The following is a 24,128-nucleotide window of genomic DNA, read 5'->3' as shown; positions in this document are numbered from 1 at the left end:
GGACATAAGGAAAATACAGATGAATCCACCCTGTTTGTGTTTAGAGAGAAGAGCCCGTCTAATTCCACCTCAGCTGCAAGTAATCACAATTGTAATCTGAGCTCTCAGCTGTGTCAGCACAAAAATATTGGCAGCCTCAGCAAATTTGTAAACACTGTTAAATATTTGTCTTCCTCCATGAAAGCAGGAATTAGACACTGCAGATTTATTGCAGGAGTTCTGTGAGCTGTAACAAAGAAATATATTTATTTAAAGGTTATTACACTGTTGCTTATCTTTTAGAGCAGAGAGGAAGTTCTGAGTTCAGGCCCGTTTTAAAATAAATGTCGCCAATCTATCTGCACTGTGGCTGGATAGTGCACTGGTTAAAGACACCACCCTTGACACAGGATTTGACTCCTGGCTAAAGCCAGTACATATTCAGTAAGGAGTCCTTGGGCTCCATGGTGGCCTACTAAGTGTGCCCCTAATGGCTGCAGCTCTCAGTCACTGGGTCCATCAGGAGAAAAGCACTATACAAATATATTATTGCTTTATGTACAGAACAGTTGCAGGTCTCATTGTTAATATGCAACATATTTTATCCAGCATGTACTTCGCTTTACCCTGTTGTCCTAAACCTGGGATCTCTAACTCCGGTCCCTAAAGCACCGAGGACCTCACACACTTGTTTGGCAAAGGTCAAATTAATTGATGGGACTGAATCAGGAAAGGTGTGGTTCATCAAGTAAAACATATTTCCCCATTTCTTAGTCCATCCTAAACACAGGCATGGATATTGGCCCTCAAGGACTGGAGTTGGAAATCTCTGTCCTAAGCCAGCAAAGGTTTCACAGGATCAAGAAGGGGTAGAAGAAGTGTCAGTGTACTAGCTGATGTTAAGGAGGGAAGAGTTTATAAAACTTAGGCAGTCGGATTCTCACATTAATTCAAAAGAATAAAATCATAATTTAACGGCTTATCAGGGACCAATTTGGTGGTGACTCTGAATATTTCAGTTAGAAGTTCAAATTACCCTTTAAAACTAAATTAAGAAGGTAGGGTAGTCAAGGTTTAAGACTTGGTGGTAGTATGCCAAACTACAATGGCAGCCACTACTTGGGATTAGGGATGGTCAATGAGATGCAAATAATTCTGACCTGATGCAGGGTTATGTAATTGTATGCAAATGTGTACAGCTTGAAAATGGATCAAATGAATCCCAGATGGGATTCCACTGGTCTATTTTAAAGCTGTTTATATTTGCATAATCTTGCATCACCTCAGACTAATTTGCATCTCATTGGCCATGGCCATCTAGAAACTGCTAAGAACTTTGTCAAAACTCTTGCTGCCTTCCTCTAACTACAGCCCAGTTACAGCTGTAAGCTGCAACAATGTACTGAAAAATGTGTGGCATTTAATATTGGCTCTAATTTTTATGGGAAATAATGGGAACAAAATACCAATCTTTGCAAATAAGCAATACAACACTGACTTTACTTGCAAACAAAATAAAAAACACCACAACATACAATGTTTTGTGTTACCAAGTCATGATACATATAATTATTCACTTAGCTGTGGTATTAAGGCAGCTGTGGTATTAAAGCTATTTAAAGCCCCACTCCAGGGGGGGGGGGGGGGGAGACAACATGATCTGCAACTGGGTGTTTGCACAGATCTAGTAAAGGGTCTGTAGAAAAACCTCTTGATTAGCTTATGCCAAATAACCCCCTTCATAGTACCTAGCTAGCAGGCCAAAACAGCAGCATCTGGAGACTCAGGATGAGAAAATCTAGCCCGTCATAGGCTTCAGCGAGTAATATTTTCCCTGATTCAGGGGTACTTTAAATCATGTTAGGGCTTGATTTCCCAGGTTTCCTGCACTGGCTTATGGTAACTACAGGCATGAGATGGCAGTTTAGATGCATATATGTTGGGGCTTCCTATCACATCTATGTTAACTTAAGGGTCCTTCATACAGCTTTTGAGAATCATATCATTTAGGAAGAACTGTTTAAAGCAGTTGAAACCATTCTAGAACTGCAGCATCTGTAGACTACATTACTTAACAACCCTCCGTTGAGGGGTTAAAATGGGCTGGTGTGTGCACTTTAGCAGACTGGACATTTAATAAATCAACTAATTAGTGCACAAATAAGATGATAAAAATCCTTTTTGCTGAATTAAACTTCCTGGGGCAATATTTCAATGGAGAAAGTACTGTAGTCTTCATGGGGAGAGGGAGAGAACTCCACATTTTTTCAATAAGCTTAAAAACTGGAGTTTAAATAATTACTATCCATAAACCAATCCCCACATTTAATGACAACGTCAACTCTAAGTCGCTCTAAATGATCCATTGATAAATTGGTGAATGTAAGCAGAGTGGAAAAAAACCATTGGTTTGATTTAAAATAGGCTAAAAGTTGCAATAATGAATTATTTCAAATTGTTCTGTCCATAAATGCACATTTTTTTCCACACACATCTTTCTAAATCACATCTAATGAAATATTGGAAAGGCATGGCTATACACTAATAAATACACAGACCTCATTATGGGCCATGCATATATTTTGCCACAAAATAAACAAGGCGCTTCCACACAAATTCTGGCAAATATTGAGATTATAAGCCACACCAAGTAATATGCATACAGTCCATGGAGAAAGAAGTGTGCATCATATATCTGAAGTGAAATATACAATACCAAAATTTTTCAGTCAACTGCAGCAACTGAAGTCTTTGCAGTCAAAATCAGTTTAGGTAAAATTGGGGACACCGGGCCTGAAGGCAATCCAAGCAGATGCTGGCAGTGTCTATGCATGGCTCCTCCTAGTCTCCTTCATAAGGGGGAGAAGGGTGCTCAACTAAGCGCTCCTGGCTATAGCTGTTTAAGAGTCAATAGATTTCATATGATATGCTATCTACACTCAGTTATCAGTAGGTACCCTCTATAACTGTCCATAAGAGTGATTGGCCAGAAAGTACACACTGAACTTGAGATACAGTACATGTGTGGTCTGGCTATTTTCACCTGTCATTTAATATCTGTTGTAACTCTAAAGCAATTTAAAGGGGCACCGTAGTGGCAATAAAGTAGTCGATTATGCAGGATATCTACTTTTAGGTTCATCATCCAGAAACACTTCCTATAACTATATACCTGTATTGCTGTATATTGGTATTTAGCCCTGCCGTCACAGTGATGTCCCAGCCTAGGCCTGTTAAGCTATGCGGTATTTGCCTCCCAGAGCATTCTGGGAGACCAGGTATTCTTTCTACTGGCTACAGAACACAGAAGTGGGGAGAGGAAAGATTTTACAGTGAGCAAACATTGACTATATATTTATTAATTATTAAAAAATTTGGTTATTTTCAGTGCGGTTCTTGTTTAATGAAAGGCCTCGTTCACATCAGGGCCGTTTCTGTGCGCTTTTCACAGCGCACTGCCCTGTGCGTTCAGCAAGGTATTGGTTTTTCCATGTAACTAAATGTAGCTGGTTCACATCTATGTGCTGCGCTGAGCAGCGTTACAAAAACGTAGTGTTGCATGCATTTCTGTGCTCTGAGCTGTAAAGCGCACATCAATGCAAGTGAATGGGTCGGCTTTTTTAGCGCATAGAAGCGCGTACAAGCGCATAGAAGCGCATGCGTTTTTTACCCCTAATTGGAGAAAAAAATTCATTTACATACAAAAACAAAGTTTTATTGACAACTGCTGCTGCTACAATAAGCAAAAAGTGCTTTAAAGAAGCGCAGCGCAACGCACAGAAACACGCACTACAGCACGCACGTTTTTTACCACGCGCTTTCACACGTTTTTCAGCGCAGCAGATGTGAACGAGGCCTAAAATCAACCTCTGGAGGGAAATAGGTTAAATGACTCCCCACAAATGAATGATACAGAAGATGATTTCTCTCCTGCTAAAGCACAGAAAATGAACTTCTATCTACTGAAACGTGAATGCACTTTTTTAATAGTGTTACAGCATACTGTAGTAGCACCAATAAAAATTCACTGAAGAAAACCTGTCATAATTGTCAGACTTTCAATCTCCTCTGTGGTGCAAGAGGGGGCTCTATTAAGCCCTAGTGTGTTGTCCAACTCCGCTCAAAATCTGACAGAGACCTGACCTCACACGGAGTGATTGCCATACAGTGCTGATGTTCTGGGAGGTGGCGTGGCAGGATTATCATTGCAAAAAGTCCAGCTTTGCATTGTTGAGTTTAAAAACTCTGAAGCAAAAGGACTGGACAATGCAGATTGTATGACATGGGCCAGCTTTAGAACCAAGAGAGATATGGCATGTTGAAGGGGTGGGGCCAAAATCAGATTTTACAAGAAAAGGCAAAAAATGTGAAATTTGCCAGGAATTACTCAGCGTTCTAACATTTTAGAAGGTAATTTGGCATTAGAATTCAAGAGGTGTTCTGTACTTAACTTTCATGATCACAAAAAAAGAGCTGTAAATTTCACTGGAGCATGCTGATAAATAGTAACTTCTAATTAACACTTTACAAAACAAACTTTTCAGTGGTCTAACAGTTTTATTAATAAATATTTTCTGTAAATTTTTATTTTAGATTTAGTGGTTCTTTAACCTGATATGCTACCATCTAATAGCAAAGGTCAAAACAGGTCATTTTTCTTCATGACATAAACAAACAGAAGCAAAGCAGTTTTAACACAAATTTTAAAAGAAGTTCTTGGTACGGATTATGACCACGTAAACATCATCTTACCTAGTACACCACTGGTTTCAATAGGATACTCAAGAATTGATGTAGCTGGAGCCAGAGCGTAAGGATAATCATAGGGTGTGTAGATCAAGCCAGCTTCTGGTCCTTGTTGGACTAGTGTTGCAGTCGGATGAGGGGCTCCATTTGGCATGACAGCGGCTGTCTGTATTTGTCTGATCAAAGGCATTAAGGTAGGGCCAGCTGGCGTAGGTGCACGCAGAGCAGCTGGTGGCAGAACAGGCGCAGGCCCAGTTATTAGCCGTGGGGCCTGAGCTGTCGCTGCAAGAGAAAAGGCAAGGGCTGCTACAGTAAGCAAAGAAAAATTAGAAGGAAGTGTAGAAGCAGCAGTACAAAAAGTAGGACAAGAAATAGATAAAAGGAAAAGAAAAGGAAAAGAAAATAAGCAGGGAGGAAGGGGAAAAAAAGGAGAATCATTAGTTCATGCGCTGATCACACAAAGAGCCAGAGCACACCAATCAAATGCCAACTAGCTATCCAATATCACCCATGTGATTTAATGCAAACATGCTTTAACCAAAGCAAATACCTTACAGAAAGGTATCTTAGAAGTGCTACTGATTATTGAAAATTAGTACACAGAAAACACTGCAGATAAGAAGTGTCATGGCGGAAAATAATGCTAGAGGAGCCAGTGATTTTGCCATAGAGGAAAGAAAACTTCACAGCGGTAAAATAATAATCATAAAAAGAAAAACAGTTGTACATATGCAGGGCTGCTCAAATGAAAGGCCAGTGATACAAAATCATTTAAAAAAAATACTCAGGCATCAGAATGCAAAATGTGGCATTTTAAGATCTTGGGGGAAAAAAAGAGCTCTGTGAGTGGGCAGCTGTATAGGAGTAACATGTAATGCACTTGAACAAGTCTCACAGATTGCTGGGGGGGCACACACGTGGCCACTTTCTGCCTGTGGGTCGGAAAGTAGTAAACGTGAACCCAACAAAACAAAAAAATATTGTCCATTTACTTATCTGGGGCTTCTTCCAGCCCCCTGAAGTTTTCCTGGTCCTTCACTGTCATCCCACGCTCAACTGTTCCTCCGCTGCCCCCCTCCATAAACCAGCTGACCGATAAGTCTGTCGGTCATTGTGCATGCATGGCACTGACTGCGTGTCCTATATCGTGGCTGGAAGTGCTCTGCACATCTGCGGTAGCAATTTTTGCTTACTGCACAGGTGCAGTGCACTCCCGGCCACAGGAGCTTAATAGGGAAAGCGTGTGGCAAAGGGCTGTGCATCAGGTGTTGGAGGGGGCTGAGTGGTGTAGCCATAAACTATTGATCATATCGACCAGTGTATGACTGCCACCCAATTTGGCAAAACGATTGGTCCTGCTTGAAGAAAAAAGGCAGGGCAAACGTGAACCTTCCGTCCCACAAATTTTAATAGAGTGATATGACAGTCAATATTCATTGCTGCATCAAACACTCAGATGCAGATCCAGTGTAATTCCATACATAGCTTACATGTCCGGTGGTAGCAAGGTAATCGGTGCAGAAGGTGGGTGGTAGGCACTAGGCGGTGTAGCGACAGCCGTTTCTGGTCAGTGTGACGCTTGGGCATGCTCCGTACCATAGGGGTACGCAGCGTGACCAAGCGTCATACTGACGCGAAACGGCCGTCGCTCCGTCTAGTGCCTACCACCCACCTCCTACACCGATGACCTTGCTACCACCGGACATGTAAGCTATGTATGGTATTACACTGTTATTGCACTGGATCTGCATCTGAGTGTTTGATGCTGCAATGAATATTGACTGTCATATCACTCTATTAAACTGTATGGGACAGAAGATGCATATTTGCCTTGCCTTTTTTCTTCCAAGCAAGATTATACTAGTTGTTCTTTCCTTTATACGGAGCACACTTTCAAGTGACTGTCAAAACTAGCAGCGTACAGTGTTGCATGGCCACGGAATGCATTGACCTGTGTGACCCTTTCAGCTCACATACAAGCCTCACAGGAAGTGCCACACACCACTGCTTTCCTACTAATATGAATACAATTGATCCCCCTCCGTTTGGAATTTCAAAAGAGGGATCGATTCCCATCACACTATCAAAATTTTGATTCATTGGACATCTTGGTGCCAAGACTTCTGGGTGGTGTTATCAGGAAGTTACAATAAGTCTCTATAGGAGTCCTCCAGAGGCTTCCCGTCGCCCTCCTCGCCGTTCCAGCGCCAGGACCCCGCATACCTGTCAAAGCTCACCCACAATGCAAAGGGGGGTTCGCTTCTGCTACTGTGCATGTGCAAGCCGTCACACATGCACAGTGCGGACATGCTTTGTGTAGCTACGGGGGTCTCAGTGCTGGAACAGAGGGAAGATCCAGAGGCTTCCCTCTCCCGAGGGAAGTATTTATTTAAAATATTATGACTAGAGATGATCAAATCAGCTGTAACCTTATTTCATAGGTCCAATTTCAGTCTGCACATGTATTGCAAATTGATTGCAACTAAACATGGGAAAATTAGCAATTCTTTGATCATCTCCAATTACTACTACAAACTAGCTCTATTACAATCTGATTAGGCAGGGAAATGCTGATATTATCTATTGCGTGCTATGGTAAACATGTGAATGATATAAAAACGTTTACTAATAATATGACAATTGCAGAAAGACAGAAAAATGTATCGGAGGAGTAATACATTAAATAGTAAATAGTTTGGAAGGCATAATTCTGTGGTATGTCTGTGCAATGCACATGGTTAGAGAGATGCACAAACCAGAGCTATCGGCAGGGAGCAGGTACCTAGCAAGTAGCAGATGCCTGGGGGAAGAGGGAGGAGCACATCTGATTTTCAAAGGGTAAATGTCCCGTGACATGCATTCATTTAATCCTGCATACCATAACAAAGCTGCATTAAATGTTTCAAGAGCACCCAGCTTAAAGCTTGATATGGATCAACAGCTGTAGAGCAGCAAAAGCATGCAGAAATGCCTACAGCTTATGTGGCATTTGTATACCTCGGCAGTGTACAGAAAGCATGCTTAAATGCATAACACAAAAGAAAAAGAATGGAGGAAAGAAGAACTGAATGTCGAACACAAAAATGAAGGATGGAACAAATCATCATACTGTACTTTTACAACAGCATTACTTAAACATTTATAAAAAGGTTGAGGAAACAGTTAATATCAAGAATAAAAAGCTGGTAACTATAAAAACTTTATTGCAGTAAAAATAACTCAGACACACAGCTAATATACAGTCGAAATGCATTAATAACCATTGTAGTAACCATCCAAAATGTTACTTTTTATAGTAATCACAAAGTTAATGGTTAAGTAACTTGTTTAAGCAACAGAAACAGAACCTTGATTAAACAAGTTAGTTACGTAAGCATCAAGCCTGCAATCTCTCAGGCAGTGTCTGCAGCTGTCTCCCATTGCCTTTATCAACTACCACCTTAAGCCTTGTACACACCTTTAATTTTGATTGGCTAATTTTACCACCTTTATGTAGTCTCAGAAGATTTTAATTGTTATGAGCAGATTGTGTAGGTAAATGCTCATACTACATGGTGGTGGTAAATTTGGTCAGTGATTGGCCAATCAAAATTGAAGGCATGTACCAGGTTTTAGACCTGACACTTAGACATAAGCATGCAAGCTGGAGTTCACACATTTAAATGCCCAACCATGTGCAGTGTCTAACATAAAGGGATCTTTTTGCCTTACTCCGAGGTGAAAATAAATGGATGAGAAAAACAAGTGCATCTGTCCTCCACCTAAAAATGGCTTTTTAAGATATCCCACAGTTTTATATTTAAATCTAGTTTTTAAGTTTTTACTGTTTTATGTCAATGACATCTTCATTGAAGTATGACAAAGCTCAAACCTTTGAATTATTGTCCTTTTATCTTTTTCCTGCTCTCTAAAGCCATTTACGGACAGGAAAGTGTTTTATGGCTGTAATTACTTATCAGCAAGGTTTATGCTATAGCCTGACCCAGTCTGACCTGGTCCTGACCCGGACAGAAACTGCCACTTGCATACCGGGTGTTTATCTCTTTCAGTCAGAGATAGAAAAAAAGGAACACAGCCTAGTTATTTGTGTGCTTGGCACTATACATACATGTCTATCTCATGTCACATGTCACCTCGGGTGGTCCTTTAATCATTTACATTTAAGGTGTATATACACATGTACCAAAGTACCGAGGGGAACAAATCGCTCAGGGGTCAATGTCAGACATGCCAAAACATTAATCTAGCTCAGGGAATAACTTTACTCATACTAGATTCTCAGCCGATGCTACCACTCCTTGTAGCGTGTGTACGTGGCTTTAGGGCACACTATTTTTCTTATCTCTCAACAGTGCACAGTCTTTTGTACCATTGCAGCACTGCACTATTAAGAACTAACTGGCCATCTCTGGTTTCTGCTGCCCTTTGTATTGGACAACAAAGTGTAAAATACATATCAGTGGCACTGGGAAAAGAAGGAGAAATGAAAGATCATACTGCTTTCCCTTTCCTCCAGTCTCAGAAGAACTTACATACACAGAAACTGCAGTGATAGGTTAGAGAAGTATCTCAGTAGCGGGTAGCCATTGAGATAGTAAGAAGCCACCTGGTTCCCATGTTGTCACTTGGACTGTTCCCTTTTCTGTGGAGGGCGAGCGCAACCTATGCCATGTCTAAGCTGCAAATAGTAACAGCACAACCCTCAGAATTGACTGGTCATGTGGGAGACCATCTTTAGAATTATTTGGCTGTAGTTCAGCTGAATACACAGGTGTTGTAGAAGCTTATAGCATTAGCATAAGATATTTAAAGCAGATCGATCACTAAAATGTTATTTGAAACAGCTGAGCTTGAATCTCTTATGTGTGTAAAAAACAGAAAGACAAGAAAGGAGATTATCCATATGTGGGGAAAAGGCTTCTCATGACTAAATACTGCTAGGCAGAGGGTTTTTTTCCCCCTTCAAATCAAGCGTGAGAACTGAACCAGTACAGCACCACCATAACACAGAGCCTAAATATGAAATCAGCAAATAGGGCTGCCAATGTACATAGGAATATGCCTTGAAACACACTGATGGATATATGTATTAAATCATTTGGCAAAAAAAAAAAAAAAACTATGCTGGAAATAATGCGCCATTGACAAATATGGGTCAAGTATAGCTCTCTTTTCATTGCCTCATAGAGGATATGCTGATATGAAGCACTGTGTGTGAGCCAACTGCAGGCCTTCCCATTAGATTAGCTATGTGTCCACTTCAGAGCACGTTTATTCACTTTTCATATACCATGTCTTCCCATTTATGTTTAATATTTTTCAAAGCTTATATTTTTGGCACAATATTATGTTGGTATTTATATAGTTTTTTTGTAACTGCAGTAGCTTACAAGCAAAGAATTTTCTTTTAAATTCTTACTGTACATACAGCCAGATACTAGTTGTAACATTTATTAGTATATATTTTCATCTAGGGCGTGCTACATTTGTCTTAGCACCTTCACTACTCTTTTTTTAAATAAATTCTTGAATACAGGGTTTATACTGTTAAATTTTTTATAGTTACATCCCCCAAAAAATATATTGGATTACTGGTTATTCTGCTTGCAGTTTCTCCCTAATTTGTTATGAAACGGACATCTTTCACCCAGACTTCAAATACATTTTAAAGCTCTGTTGAATGATTTTAATGAACGCATAAAGGTACTGGAATTTGTTCTTAAATTGTATGAAATGTGTGGAACAGAGCAGGAGCGAAGGGCACACTGGTTCACAAGGCTTAGTGCTGGGGTGCCAGATGTGATGTTCTCAACTGCTTCCTGTCCATGGCAAACAGATGGCAGCTAGCACAGCTCCTTAAAACTATTCAGCTATTTAGGCGTTTTGATGTTTGTTATCAGTAAGTAAAAATTATGCTTTTCGTGAACATATTCTAATACCATTGTCACCTCATACTTTCTAATAATGCAGCAGACTTTCTTTTTAGAATGTTACAGTTGAAGTGTTATAAAAACAATGACTAACATGCAAATTAAAATATGCAATAAAATGCAAGCACGCTACTGTGTGGACCTAAGGTGAGAGGTCAGACTGTTTACTACTGTTATGCATTTGTTTTAGCTGGAGATAAGTCTACCTCTATCTTATCTTTTTAAAGGTTTTTAATTGTTCTATACTAGATTGGCATTTCTTATGCTGGGGATACACGGTACGTTTCTGTACCGTGTATCGACCAGCTGATCAGGCCAGCTGATAATATTCAGCTGGCCCGATCATGCCGCTCGACCCGCGCCCGCTCGATTCCCGCCGGCGGACAATGGCAGGGAATAGAGCGGTGATAAGGAAGCGCCGGCGGGCGGGGACGAGCGACAAGTTAAGAAACTACAAGTCCCACAATGCATTTGCCTTTATGAACCATGACTGTGGCTGTCAGATTCCTGCAATGCATTGTGGGCCTTGTAGTTCCTTAACAGCTGGAGAACCAAGTTTTCAGATCACAGTTCTAGTTCAATAGGTATAAAAATAATTCCAACAACCCCCCCCCTCCCAAAAAAAACCCCTGTGGTATTACAAGAAAGAAACTACTGACACACTGCATACTGATCTCAATGTAGATTTTCCTATTTAATCAAATTGAATGAGCCACCAACATGGTGCATGACAACACAATGCCTTTAGTGTGTCAGCCATGATGATGCAACGAGAGTGGAGGTAGCAAGATTCCAACTCATCTTAAAGCATGGAGGGCATAGGCCCTTATATTATTCACGTCACTCTGATAATTACATCAGCCAATTTGCATGTTGGCAACCCTCCCAGACTCCCAACAAAGAACTTAACAGCATATATTTAAAGCTGTAAACCGTGTTTACTTTGGAAAAATTTGCATTTATCAACTTTTTACACTTATTTTATTTAATTAGAAATATGTTTCTAAAGGCATAAATGGCATATTATGGAAATACAGGGAATGCAGAATTATTAGGCAAATGAGTATTTTGACCACATTATCCTCTTTATGCATGTTGTCTTACTCCAAGCTGTATAGGCTCGAAAGCCTACTACCAATTAAGCATATTAGGTGATGTGCGTTTCTGTAATGAGAAGGGGTGTGGTCTAATGACATCAACACCCTACATCAGGTGTGCATAATTATTAGGCAACTTCCTTTCCTTTGGCAAAATGGGTCAAAAAAAGGACTTGACAGGCTCAGAAAAGTCAAAAATAGTGAGATATCTTGCAAAGGGATGCAGCACTCTTAAAATTGCAAAGCTTCTGAAGCGTGATCGAACAATCAAGCGTTTCATTCAAAATAGTCAACAGGGTCGCAAGAGTGTGGAAAAAAGGCGCAAAATAACTGCCCACGAACTGAGAAAAGTCAAGCGTGCAGCTACTAAGATGCCACTTGCCACCAGTTTGGCCATATTTCAGAGCTGCAACATCACTGGAGTGTCCAAAAGCACAAGGTGTGCAATACTCAGAGACATGGCCAAGGTAAGAAAGGCTGAAAGACGACCACCACTGAACAAGACACACAAGCTGAAACGTCAAGACTGGGCCAATTTTTCTAACGTTTTATGGACTGATAAAATGAGTGAGTCTTGATGAGCCAGATGGGTGGGCCCGTGGCTGGATTGGTAAAGGGCAGAGAGCTCCAGTCTGACTCAGACGCCAGCAAGGTGGAGGTGGAGCACTGGTTTGGGCTGGTATCATCAAAGAGGAACTTGTGGGGCCTTTTCGGGTTGAGGATGGAGTCAAGCTTAACTCCCAGTCCTACTGCCAGTTTCTGGAAGACACCTTCTTCAAGCAGTGGTACAGGAAGAAGTCTGCATCCTTCAAGAAAAACATGATTTTCATGCAGGACAATGCTCCATCACACACGTCCAAGTACTCCACAGCGTGGCTGGCAAGAAAGGGCATAAAAGAAGAAAAACTAATGACATGGCCTCCTTGTTCACCTGATCTGAACCCCATTGAGAACTTGTGGTTCATCATAAAATGTGGGATTTACAAGGAGGGAAAACAGTACACCTCTCTGAACAGTGTCTGAGAGGCTGTGGTTGCTGCTGCATGCAATGTTGATGGTGAACAGATCAAAACACCGACAGAATCCATGGATGGAAGGCTTTTGAGTGTCCTTGCAAAGAAAGGTGGCTATATTGGTCACCGATTTGTTTTTGTTTTGTTTTTGAATGTCAGAAATGTATATTTGTGAATGTTGAGATGTTATATTGGTTTCACTGGTAAAAATAAATAATTGAAATGGGTATATATTTGTTTTTTGTTAAGTTGCCTAATAATTATGCACAGTAATAGTCACCTGCACACACAGATATCCCCCTAAAATAGCTAAAACTAAAAACAAACTAAACTACTTTCAAAAATATTCAGCTTTGATATTAATACGTTTTTTGGGTTCATTGAGAACATGGTTGTTGTTCAATAATAAAATTATTCCTCAAAAATACCACTTGCCTAATAATTCTGCACTCCCTGTAGTAGGGAGTCTAGGACTGTTTTACGGGTCAATATCCCAAGCAATGATTGTAACTTTATACAGTAGGTACATTGTGGCAGCCATATTTGCTTGTTATTTGTTCTGGCCCAGATATGAACCAGGGATCCTAGTGCTTTAAGGCGTGGGTGCCATTACCCATCATGGAAGTGATTTAACATGTTAAGGAGTGGATGTCAGTTGCCCACTGCATATGTAACGAATGGTGGAAAGTGTTGCATGGACAACAGTATTTGAATGGCCGCTGCACTGAAGGAGTGCTCATTACCAGAAGCCAGAGACCTGAATTACTGCATTCAGAGAAAATGGTAGGCAAGAAGCTTTCATCTTTACAATATTAATAAAAAAAGTTTTCTTCCTTTTGCTCAAAATGAATTGTGCTAAAAACCATAGGCACTGGATGTTTACCTGACTTTTCAGTGCCATATAGGGATGATCTGCGTATTTACTCACTGTCCTAAAGAGATGCATTATGGTGGTAACTTTTTGCTCAAGTGAATCTGAATATTATTATTATTGATTTATAGAGTGCCAAAATATTCTGTGGTGCTGTACAAAGTAAGAAACAAACATAGGGTACATAATACAGCGAATCAGCTCAGCGCCAAAGCTGGGCACCGTCAGAGCATTAATGCGATGCTGCGCCCCGCATATCAGTAATTTGGGGTTCTGGGGCTGCCAGACTCCAAATTATATCTCCCAAGTTGAGACAACTCCGAGGGGGAATAGTATTTAACGCCACCCCGGAGTTTAGCGGTAGCAGGGAGAGCAGTCAGTCGGTTCTCCCCGTGCCGAACTGAGAGGCACAGACGTCATGTACTCAAACTCATAATACAGACCAATTGAATAGTTGCAAATATGCTCTCTGTTAAATTATGGAGAACCAGAATTGCTAGTAATTCTGTAGAGCACTAAAAGGATACCAGAGCAGTTGTAAATTGTAAAAACAGAGGGAGCAGGCATGTGTAGGAAGCAGTTTTTTATGAGGACCGCTTCCTAAATATGCCTGCTCCCCCGCTTTTACAATTTACTACTCAGGTATCCTTTAAGTGCTCTACTGAATTCCTAGCAATTCTGGGTCTCCATAATTTAACTGGGTCTCTTGGAATACCACTTCCATAAATCCTATGTCTACAGCTATAGCCAATAATTACCTTAAAGACCAAAACAGCCTGACCCAGACAGTCTGCAAGTAGGGTTAGAAAGGTATGTAAATTGAATAAACTATAGATTCGTTAGGGCTAGTTCACACTGGGCACTTTGGTAGCATTTTGCTGATCACCTGGGAATCAACAAAAACACTGTTTTTCACTGTACAGGAAAGGGATTTTAGAGCGATTTTGTTTTGTGATCTTTTTACCTTTGAAATGGAATTGCTCCAAAAATGCTGCCATGTTTGAGACTTCAGCAAATCACTTATCACTGGTGATTGCTACAGTGTAAACACTACCATTGACTTGCATTAGTAGCAGCACTTTGCTGACTGCCAGCGATCAGCAAAGCGCCCAGTGTGAAACAGCCCTTGTCCACCAACACTTCTGCATGTATGCCTGGCCTTTCAGGGACAAATAAATGATTTGCATGTTCACTCAATGACTTAAAGAGCCACTTCTTGCTCATCTGAAGGTGAAAATCAAATACTTTTTTTTTTTTTTTTATGAAAGCAAAACTTAACTCAATTTATTTAGGAAATACTGCTGTGCTATGTTTCAAAAATAAAATTTTAATAATAGGTCTGCTTTAAAAGACAACACCTATTAACAGTTTGTTGTTCATACTCACTGCAAACTCACTTCCCATGAAACGGATTTTGTTCTAACAACATTTCTGAATTATTCTATATATTCTGGTCATGTTTGTAATGGTGTTGAAGGCAGAAAGTTTTGTTTAGTGTAGTTTATAGAAAGCAAAATCAGAGCAAATGCTATCAGCTACATGATGATCTGATCAGCCATATACTGTAAAGATCAAACAAAAGGAAACCAGGGAGAGAAGGAAAGGAAGGGGAAGAAAATGCTTACGTGATTTTAAGTTAGCGTCCCTGTAGGTTCCATTAAGGATGGCCAGTTCCATCAACTGCATTTTTTTTAAACTGTCTTCTCCTTCGGCCTGCAAGTGCAGAAAACAGAAAGCGTTAGTATCCAAAGATAAGATGTGTACAACAAAATACTTGGATTATACTTTAAGAAAAACATAGAAAGGGTTGGTAGCTTTCAATCTTGTCAGTTTTCTTTCACAGTGGCATAGTGGTTAGTACTCTTGCCCTGCAGCGCTGGGTCACTGGTTCGAATCCCAGCCAGGGCACTATGGAGTTTGTATGTTATCCACATGTCTGTGTGGGTTTCTTCTGGGGTGCTCCGGTCTCCTCCCATATCCCAAAAATATACAGATAAGTTAACTGGCTTCCCCCTAAAGTGGCACTAGACTACGACACATACACTACACGATACATACACACATACGACTATAACTATCAGATAGACAACATACTCTGTACACTGCTGTGGAAGATTTCAGTGCTATATAAATACTAAATAATAATAAAAATAATAATAATAATATAACCATTCATTTTTCCCCAGACGATTTAATCCCTTTGATCAAATCTGCCAGTAATCTTTCGCGAAAACCTAAAGCAGGCCATACACACCGATTTTCCCATTCAACTCAGCATTTTTTTGGGGCATCGATGCCACCAAAACGCCTCAACGATTTTGTCCTAAAATTGATCAGAAGCATTCATTAGACCAGATGTAAGGTTTTGGACAATTGGGGTGGGAGAGATGGTGGATCGGTGTCCCATAGTGTTGCACTTTTCGCTGCGGTTCAATCAATTTTTGTAGCTGGAATCTATTGAAAAATTGTTCTGCAGTGTGTGGTAGAAATCTATTCCTCCATAAATCGATTGCTTAGGTACATTGGGCAGACATCTACATGTGTATGACCTACTTAAAGTGGATCCGAAATGAACTCTTACACATTGCATAATTGTGTTCCTTTCATATAGTTTATAGGGCATTCCTCACGCCAAATACGTTTTCTTTTTGTTTTACTGCTCTAATTCCCTATAAACTAAACAAGCCTCACCCACAGCTTCTCCAAAATGCCAAGGCACTCAGACCCATGTAGCAAGGGCACATGGGGGCTCAGTCTGGGCAGGAGGAGGAGGAGGAGGCTACTAGCCAGTGATTTCAGAGGCAGAGGGGAAGAGGAGGGAGTGAGCTGAGGGCTGGAGATGCAGTTGCAGATTTCCTGTGTAATGATGACAAACAGAACATGGCCGCTCTCATTGTATCACAGGAATAATTAATCATATTCTATTGAAGCTGTTTGCAGCTAGATTTGCTGTGTAAACTATCTCAACTTTAGATAAGATATATAGAAAGGTTCCTTTTTATAGTTAGTTTTTCATCTCGGATACACTTTAAGCTAAATTTACAAATCAAAGTTTATCTTTTGGAAGCACAAAAGATGGTATAAGTTACTGATCAGGTGGTGGTTCAATAACCGTGTAGCTCTGTACTGCACCAAGCAGCAATATACTAGCTGGCCACTAAGGAATTTTTTTTAAATTAGATTTCAGCAGAAATCAGATTAAGATCTAGCACAGTAATATGGTGAACCAATCAATTCTACATGGACAGGCTGGTGATGACCAGCCATTTTTCATCCCTCCACAGGGATGAATGGGCATCGTTGGCCGTGACAAGCGTATAAAAGGTAATTAAGTTGGTGACATCAATGCTTTGAGAGTGGTCAAATACGTACATGTTCAACAGATTTAATGAAAATACAATGGTTGAAAAAGGAATTCTCAAGCAGGTACAGTATAAGCTTTATGATCTTGTGGTTATAAAATCTTACTCCTGCTCAGCAGATGCAGCAATATGAAAGTTTTACAAATTCTAAGGCAATATTGCTTCCTTTAGGGAATATGAACCAGTAAGCAGATGTCTTGTTTGGAGTGCACTATTCTGCTAACTGTAGGCCGGAGTGCTGTACTAGTGCAATAAATCACTTCAGTTAATATAGTGCTTAGACTAGTCATTCACTTGTGGTTTTTTCAATGCAGTAGTCTTAACACGCTTTTCATTACTTTTAATCAATCCGCAAGTCACAGCTAGTAATAAATTGTACATTAAGAGCAAAACTCAAGACTGGTGATGACTCTATACTTTCATGCCTAACAAAAATAAGCATTACAGCATAATTATAGCCACTGGGCCTTGTTACCTACAGTTAGCTGGGGATTATTCGGTTATACTTTTTTACATATAATATACAGTATGCTAAATATGGAGCTCCAAGCACAGCTAAACAACATCCGAGCTGTACTGTAGGATCTGTATAATCCTGTCAGCCAGTCCTGTGATTAAAGCAACCTTTACCAGACAGCACATCCAGCCAATTAAGGAGCAGTAGCCTAATGTACACAATCATTTGACACACATGCCCTCATTACATGAACCTGATAAAGGGTTTCTATTTCCATAACAGTGTATTGTCCAATAAACATACAGCCTTATTAAATCTTGCAAATCTGCTATGCGTGTTTAATTGATGGCATCTGAAATGCCAGTAGCTCTGCTATATGTCAATCATGATATAGCAGTCTCTGTACTAATGCACGGACAGGTAAGAAGGCGGGGCTAGTCTTTCTGCATATTTACAGCTAGGGATTATTTTACGGGGTAAATGCTGCATGCTGAAATGTGTTTACTAAGTTTATAGAACAGTACTGGCTTAAGGCCAAGCTGCAGGGCCACGCAACAGCACATGAGTGATCCCCCCCCCTTTTCCCCCCACCAACATAGCTCTCTGTTGGTGGGGTCTGATCACTCCAGAGTTTTTTTTTTTTTATAAAAATGCTTTTTTTTTTTCATTTCTATTCCCCTGCTCCCTCCCTCAGCTTCAGCCTATGACAGCCGATCACTATCCAGCCTATGGAGGGGACAGCCGTGTCACACGGCTGTCCCCCAATACAGCGCTGCTGCCGATCGCAGCGCTGTACATGTAAATAGACGGCAATTACGCGTCTAATGCTGGGAATGCACGTTTTGTTTTTGCCTTCGTTTTAGCCTTCGATTCGTTCGGTAAACGAATCGAGTGTTGAAAACGTATGTGAAAATAGTCATAATCTCATTATAGTTTCGATTAATAGACCCCAAAAACGAACGACTAGTGATCGAACATGTTTGATATTATCTCTCTTTATTCATCTAATCGAGCCATTGGTAGGCTTGATGGCTGTTCAGATCGATTATATATTCGTTTATGCCGTCCGTCCCTGTACTACATTTCGTTTCTTTGCAGCCTTCGATCATCGGAAAAACGAAACCATCAGAATCGAAAAAAAAACGAAACCGTGGGTGGTGATATTAACCGTACGATCGATTATTTCGGGATCGAAAAGGACAAAAGGCACAATCGAAACGAAGGTTTAAACGAAGGCAAAAACAAAACGTGTATTCCCAGCATAACAGTCTTCCTGAGGGCGGGGTGGAGCTCCGCCCCCCAAGCAGGAGATGCTCCTGCAAACTGCAGCCCCAGGACTTGACGCTAATTAGGTGGGCGGGCCGCCCGGATGTTTTGAAACCCGCTCGCCTAGCACTGTAGGAGTGCTTCTCTGCCTGTGTGACCTCCTGCTAAAGGATTAACAGTGATTGGCTGGGTGGGATGTAAGGGGCAGAACGCAGAAATTCTCAGAAATCTGTGAGGCAGGTGACAGCTAAACTGTCTATACCGGTCACCCGCTATAACAGAAAGCCTCTCTTCTAGTTCGCAATCAACCGCCCAACTTTGCTTGCTGCCTGTGTCTGCATTGCATTCACATCTATTAACTTGCAGGCAGCTCATCTAGCGGAGGTGGCACATGTGAGCGGAGCGCAGGCATACTAGTCCTGTGTGACTTGAGGCTGGGGAGAGAACCTGAAGCTGCAGACTCTCCCCTGAGCAAATCCACACCTCTTTTCTCTGTCCTGGCTGCATGAATGTCAGCAGCCAGTCCCATCCCTTCCAGGCAGCTCCAGATATGATAGGGCAGTGCACGACAATGAGTTCTGCCGCCCCGCCCCCCCCTTGCTTCACAGCTGCTTAGCTCCTCCCGGCACCCGGCGGATTGTTCAGAAACAGCCTCATCAGTGCGCCGTCCGTACACATGCGCTACTGTCGCCTGAAAGTCCGCCCAGCGGGAGGGTCTGATGAACCAGTCGTTGGTGGCCGTAGTTCATGTGTACGCACCTGTAGCCTCGCTGATGCTTGGAGACATTCAGAGCTCTCAGAACTCAGCTGATATTCTTATATACTATATGTAGTGTGATATATATATATATATATATATATATATATATATATATATATATATATATACATACACACACACACACACACACACACACACACACACACACACACACACACACACACACACACACACACACACACATATATATATACACAGTGGAGGAAATAATTATTTGACCCCTCACTGATTTTGTAAGTTTGTCCAATGACAAAGAAATAAAGTCTCAGAACAGTATCATTTCAATGGTAGATTTATTTTAACAGTGGCAGATAGCACATCAAAATGAAAATCGAAAAAAATAACCTTAAATAAAAGATAGCAACTGATTTGCATTTCATTGAGTGAAATAAGTTTTTGAACCTCTACCTATATCTATATATCTGTGATGAGGTTTATAAGAGTATAAGGATATCAGCTGAGTACTGAGCGCCCTGTGTTTAATGATTTTAGGCACTGTATTCGGCCTGAGGAAGTAGGCCGAGACTCACGAAATGCGTTGCCAAGTGCATATTAAAGTACGTTACAAATTATTTTGAAGGTGTCATCATTGAGGTAAGCCACCTCAAACTTTTTTCCTTGTAGTTGCTTTTAACAAATTAATCATACCCTGGCGCCTGTTTCTCTCCCTTAGCGTGAGACAATAATAGAGAACTTCTGCTTTCAGTTTCTGTATTTTCTGTTAGCAGGGAGATGAAGCATTCCAAGATATTTACAGCACACTGAGTTCTGCTGACTGAGGTCAAAAGCATTGCACTTCTCTCAAACGAGATAACTATTGAAGCTGCTAATGGGTTAAGCATTATTAGCTCCATACTCTTATGCTGGGTACACACTGAGATTTTCTGGTCGATTTAGGCCTCTTCCACAGTGCGACGTTAAAGTCGCACGTTATGAAATATTTTAATGCAGAGTAACGCACAGCAATGCAAACTCTGTGTGACATTCACAGTGCACACGTTGCGTTAGTGTGTAACGTGCAGCGTTATTAGAAAGTGCTGTATGCTGTGCGTTTAGCAATGATTCTGCTACGTTATGTGTGTTGCACATGCTCAGTAATGTTTTTTCTTTTTTAAAATGTTCCTCATGCGCCGTTTTCATACCCTAGTAAATACATTTCCTAACGTGCGACTTTAACGTCACACTGTGAAAGTGTATGTTCATTGCGTTAGGGCTGCGTCGTGCGACCTTAATGTCGCATCAAACGCAAAATCCTAATGTGAAAGTAGCCTTACTGTCAGATCGATTATTTCCACCATGTCCGATTTGCTTTCCGATAGATTTCCGAGCATTTTCCGATAGATTTCACTTTAATAGGAAGTCGATCGGTAAATGCTCGGAAATCTATCGGAAAACAAATCGAACATGTTGGAAATAATCGATCGGACAGTAAATCGTCCAGAAAATCTCACAGTGTGTACCCAGCATTAGGGCCAGAGCACACCAAAAACCTCTAGCAGATCCGAAAAACGCTAGAGGTTTTTGAAACAGATTTTCAGAGCGATTCTAGACGTGTTTAGAGAGGTTTTCTAAACATGCCTAGCGTTTTTGGAGCGTGTTTGTGTAGTAGATTACAAATATTGTTACAGTAAAAGCTGTTACTGAACAACTACTGTAACAAAAACGCCTTGAAAACCAATCTGATCTAGCGTTTTTCAGAGCGGTTTTCCACTTTCCTATAATTTAACATTGAGGCAGAAACGCCTCAGAAATCTAAAAAAATGCTGCAGCGCCCGAGTTCGCGTTTGTGGAAAAAACAACCCGCTCTGGTGTGCACCAGCCCATTGAAATACATTAACCAAGCGGTTTTCCCCCTGCAAGCGTTTTAAAAACCGCTCCAGAACCGCTCTGGTGTGCAACAGCCCTGAGGCCTCTTTTCCACAGGCAGTGAAATGCCTCAAACTCACACAACTGCTTACTACTGCCCGGCAACTGCTTGCTGAGCACACAGCTCAACTCCCCTTGGAAAAGAGGCCTCACTTTGCTTCTGTCAAGCCCACTTCCTAGCATATTCTCACTTGCCTGCCAGTTCAGGCTGAGAATAGGCTCCAGACATACACAATGGACCCATGGTTTCCTATGGGTTCCGTCACAGTGTCTATTTTTATTATGCCCAGGTTTGGGTGTTCTTGTACAAGTGCTATGAATGATGAATTATATAAATCATAAAACTGGTTTAAAAAAAAAAATCATCTTTTTTGCCATATAAAATGGTTCACATATACTATACTGCAGTTTATTTACACAAAAGTTCAGTACGAAGGAGATCTAAAGCATTTTGATAAGGAAAAATATAAAGCATTAAATAATTAATATTTGCCATTTGCAATCAGCAGGGAGTAAACTCCCAATAACAAAAGCAGATTCTTTGATCTCAGTTCAGATTTAGGTCTGAGATGAAATCTCACTGCAGGCCGACTAAAAGGAGGAACACAATTCTCTCGCTAGTCAAAACACAAGGGATTGCAGCCCTTTTACTTCAGTCTTACAGAGGGTGCCTCCAGGCATGCAGAAAAAGACAAGTTAATATGTCAAACAAAGGATCATTGCAGTACTCAATATAAAATGTTTATTTGGAAAACACATTTTGGTTATAACACATTATAGAAAGTGTGTAGCCCTTGTATTCTGCAAATACGTTTTAAATACAACAAGACTAAACAGCACAGTAATTCCCCCTTTACTGCAGAGTACATGATGCAGAGTGTAAGACATGAAGTGGCCCTTTAAAAAGAGTGCCTCTACTACTGCAAGCACTTCACGATCAGCAGCAAATCGCTGAGGTAAATATTGAACAATTCTCTGAGAAAAAACGTCTCTGGTACATTCGTGCCACACAGAAATTCTTTGTCTGCAATGTGTTTTGGAAAAAAAAATGCTTTTCAAAGCTTCTACTTTCACCCCTATGAGCTCATGCAATTATTGCATAAAGGGCATTTGTAGTAAAAAGGGAAGAAAAAAAATAGATAAAGCAAGCTGGAGGTTTCATTCCACTTGCCACCAGAAGATGGTGCATTTTCATATAAAATCCATTTTCAACCCAGGATAGCTCTTGTTGCGTTTCTGTGTGGTGTTGAGAAGGAGTACCTAATACTATGCCAGGATCAAAATCACAGCAAGAAAAAAGCGTAGCTTCACATTCCATGCAGACATTTTTGTTATTCTGCCCCACCTTAGTTCCTGCCTGATTTCTGATGTGTCCTCTGCTAAAGTGGGGCTCTTTTTTTTCTGTTGACCTGTCCTCTTGCCAACTGACAGCTGATCAAACAAGGCACATTCAGGCAATCTATCTTAGCTCCAGGCATTCCTGGAGGCTCTAGCTGTTTAAGCAAAGAGAGGATGCACATGGGATGCATAAGCAATGTCCAGCGGGACACAATACTACCTGTATAGTATCTACAACAAAGCTCAGTCATTTGTACTAGGAAGAAGCCGCTTTAAGCAAACATCAATAAGGTCACTTAAAGCCGGATTTGCATTGCTTAGGATAAGCCCAAGCGATTGACTCAAGCCTTTCATCCTCTTAATTCTTCAACATTCCCCTTGTATTCCGTATGTACACGATAAACACAATCTTAAGAAACGTTATGTAGCATAAATATTGCAATATTACGTTTACACAAATGTTAGGACTGATAGGCTATATGGAGGGGATCTACACTAGAGAAGCGTAAACAGGATTGCACATCTATTCACTTGCTATGAAGACGACTTCTGATTTCTGTAAGGCAGCTGTGCTCTAGGAAAACAGCTATGACTATGAAAAAAAAAAAAAATCTCTTGCATGATTTTATAAAGAGGAACTTGCTGGTTGAGAATAGTAAAAGGGAAATGTTGTGCTGACACTATTCATACACCAGCCATGCCTCCTGGCCCCGAGGGATCTAGAAGGCCACACAGTTTGTGCACAGCGCTCCTGTCACCTCCCCTCGGGGCCCCTGAAGTATGTCATGCATGGTAACAGCTGCAACCTCCCCGGCTTGCTGCCCTGTGAATCTCCTGTCTGACAAAGAATGCTGTGGAATGCTTTTATGTATCTAACAAAGGGGAACCTTCCACTGCAATTTAGTAATTATTCAAAAAAACAAAAAACCTTACCATGCAACAGTCTCATATAAGCTATAAGGACAAACGATGTTGCATTTATTGTAACAAACACTGAGGCACAGAAAGAATACACAGTGTCAATCATGCAGGTGTGTGGTGATAACCAAAACTGACCAGCTTTCATGTTTTAATAGAAACATTCTGGTACACCACAGAAATCTATGTATATACAGACAGAGCAACATTACACAGGTACCTGCGTCTAGCCTCAGCCATACATGTTCTGAGGCCTTTGGAATGCTGAGTAGCTCATTCTATACAACTCATTACAGTCAAGACAATTGAGTGTTTTTGTTCTTCTGTAACAAGAACTTTGAAAACCCACTTATTAAAGCTCTAGTTTACCCTCCTATATTCTTCACTGTTCATAAAGGTGAATAGAGTAATATTCTACTGCTCCAACAAATGTCACAAATGTCTGTTCCAGAGATGTTCCCTTTGGAATAGTTAGGCACATGATCTGCCCGCAGAGTGTGGGTT

The 24,128-nt window shown here is 40.8% G+C and overlaps 1 protein-coding gene across 8 annotated transcripts in view; it reads right to left on the bottom strand.

The window, feature by feature from the left end:
• Positions 1–24,128, bottom strand: part of QKI (QKI, KH domain containing RNA binding) — a 229,682-nt gene that overhangs the window by 7,887 nt on the left and 197,667 nt on the right. For 4 of the 8 annotated variants that reach the window (XM_068231753.1, XM_068231749.1, XM_068231752.1 and 1 more), the window contains 2 exons: positions 15,262–15,349; positions 4,732–5,031 (listed from right to left, as the gene is read on the bottom strand). In XM_068231753.1, the coding sequence (XP_068087854.1) occupies positions 4,732–5,031; positions 15,262–15,349 (388 nt within the window). The remainder of the gene's footprint in view (positions 1–4,731; positions 5,032–15,261; positions 15,350–24,128) is intronic. The other 4 variants (XM_068231750.1, XM_068231756.1, XM_068231751.1 and 1 more) reach the window with 2 other exon arrangements.

The sequence above is a fragment of the Hyperolius riggenbachi genome, chromosome 4 (assembly GCF_040937935.1).
Source record: "Hyperolius riggenbachi isolate aHypRig1 chromosome 4, aHypRig1.pri, whole genome shotgun sequence".
NCBI classification, from domain to species: domain Eukaryota; kingdom Metazoa; phylum Chordata; class Amphibia; order Anura; family Hyperoliidae; genus Hyperolius; species Hyperolius riggenbachi.
Note: the sequence above shows the minus strand (reverse complement) of the source record. Positions and strands in the feature narration are given on the sequence as shown.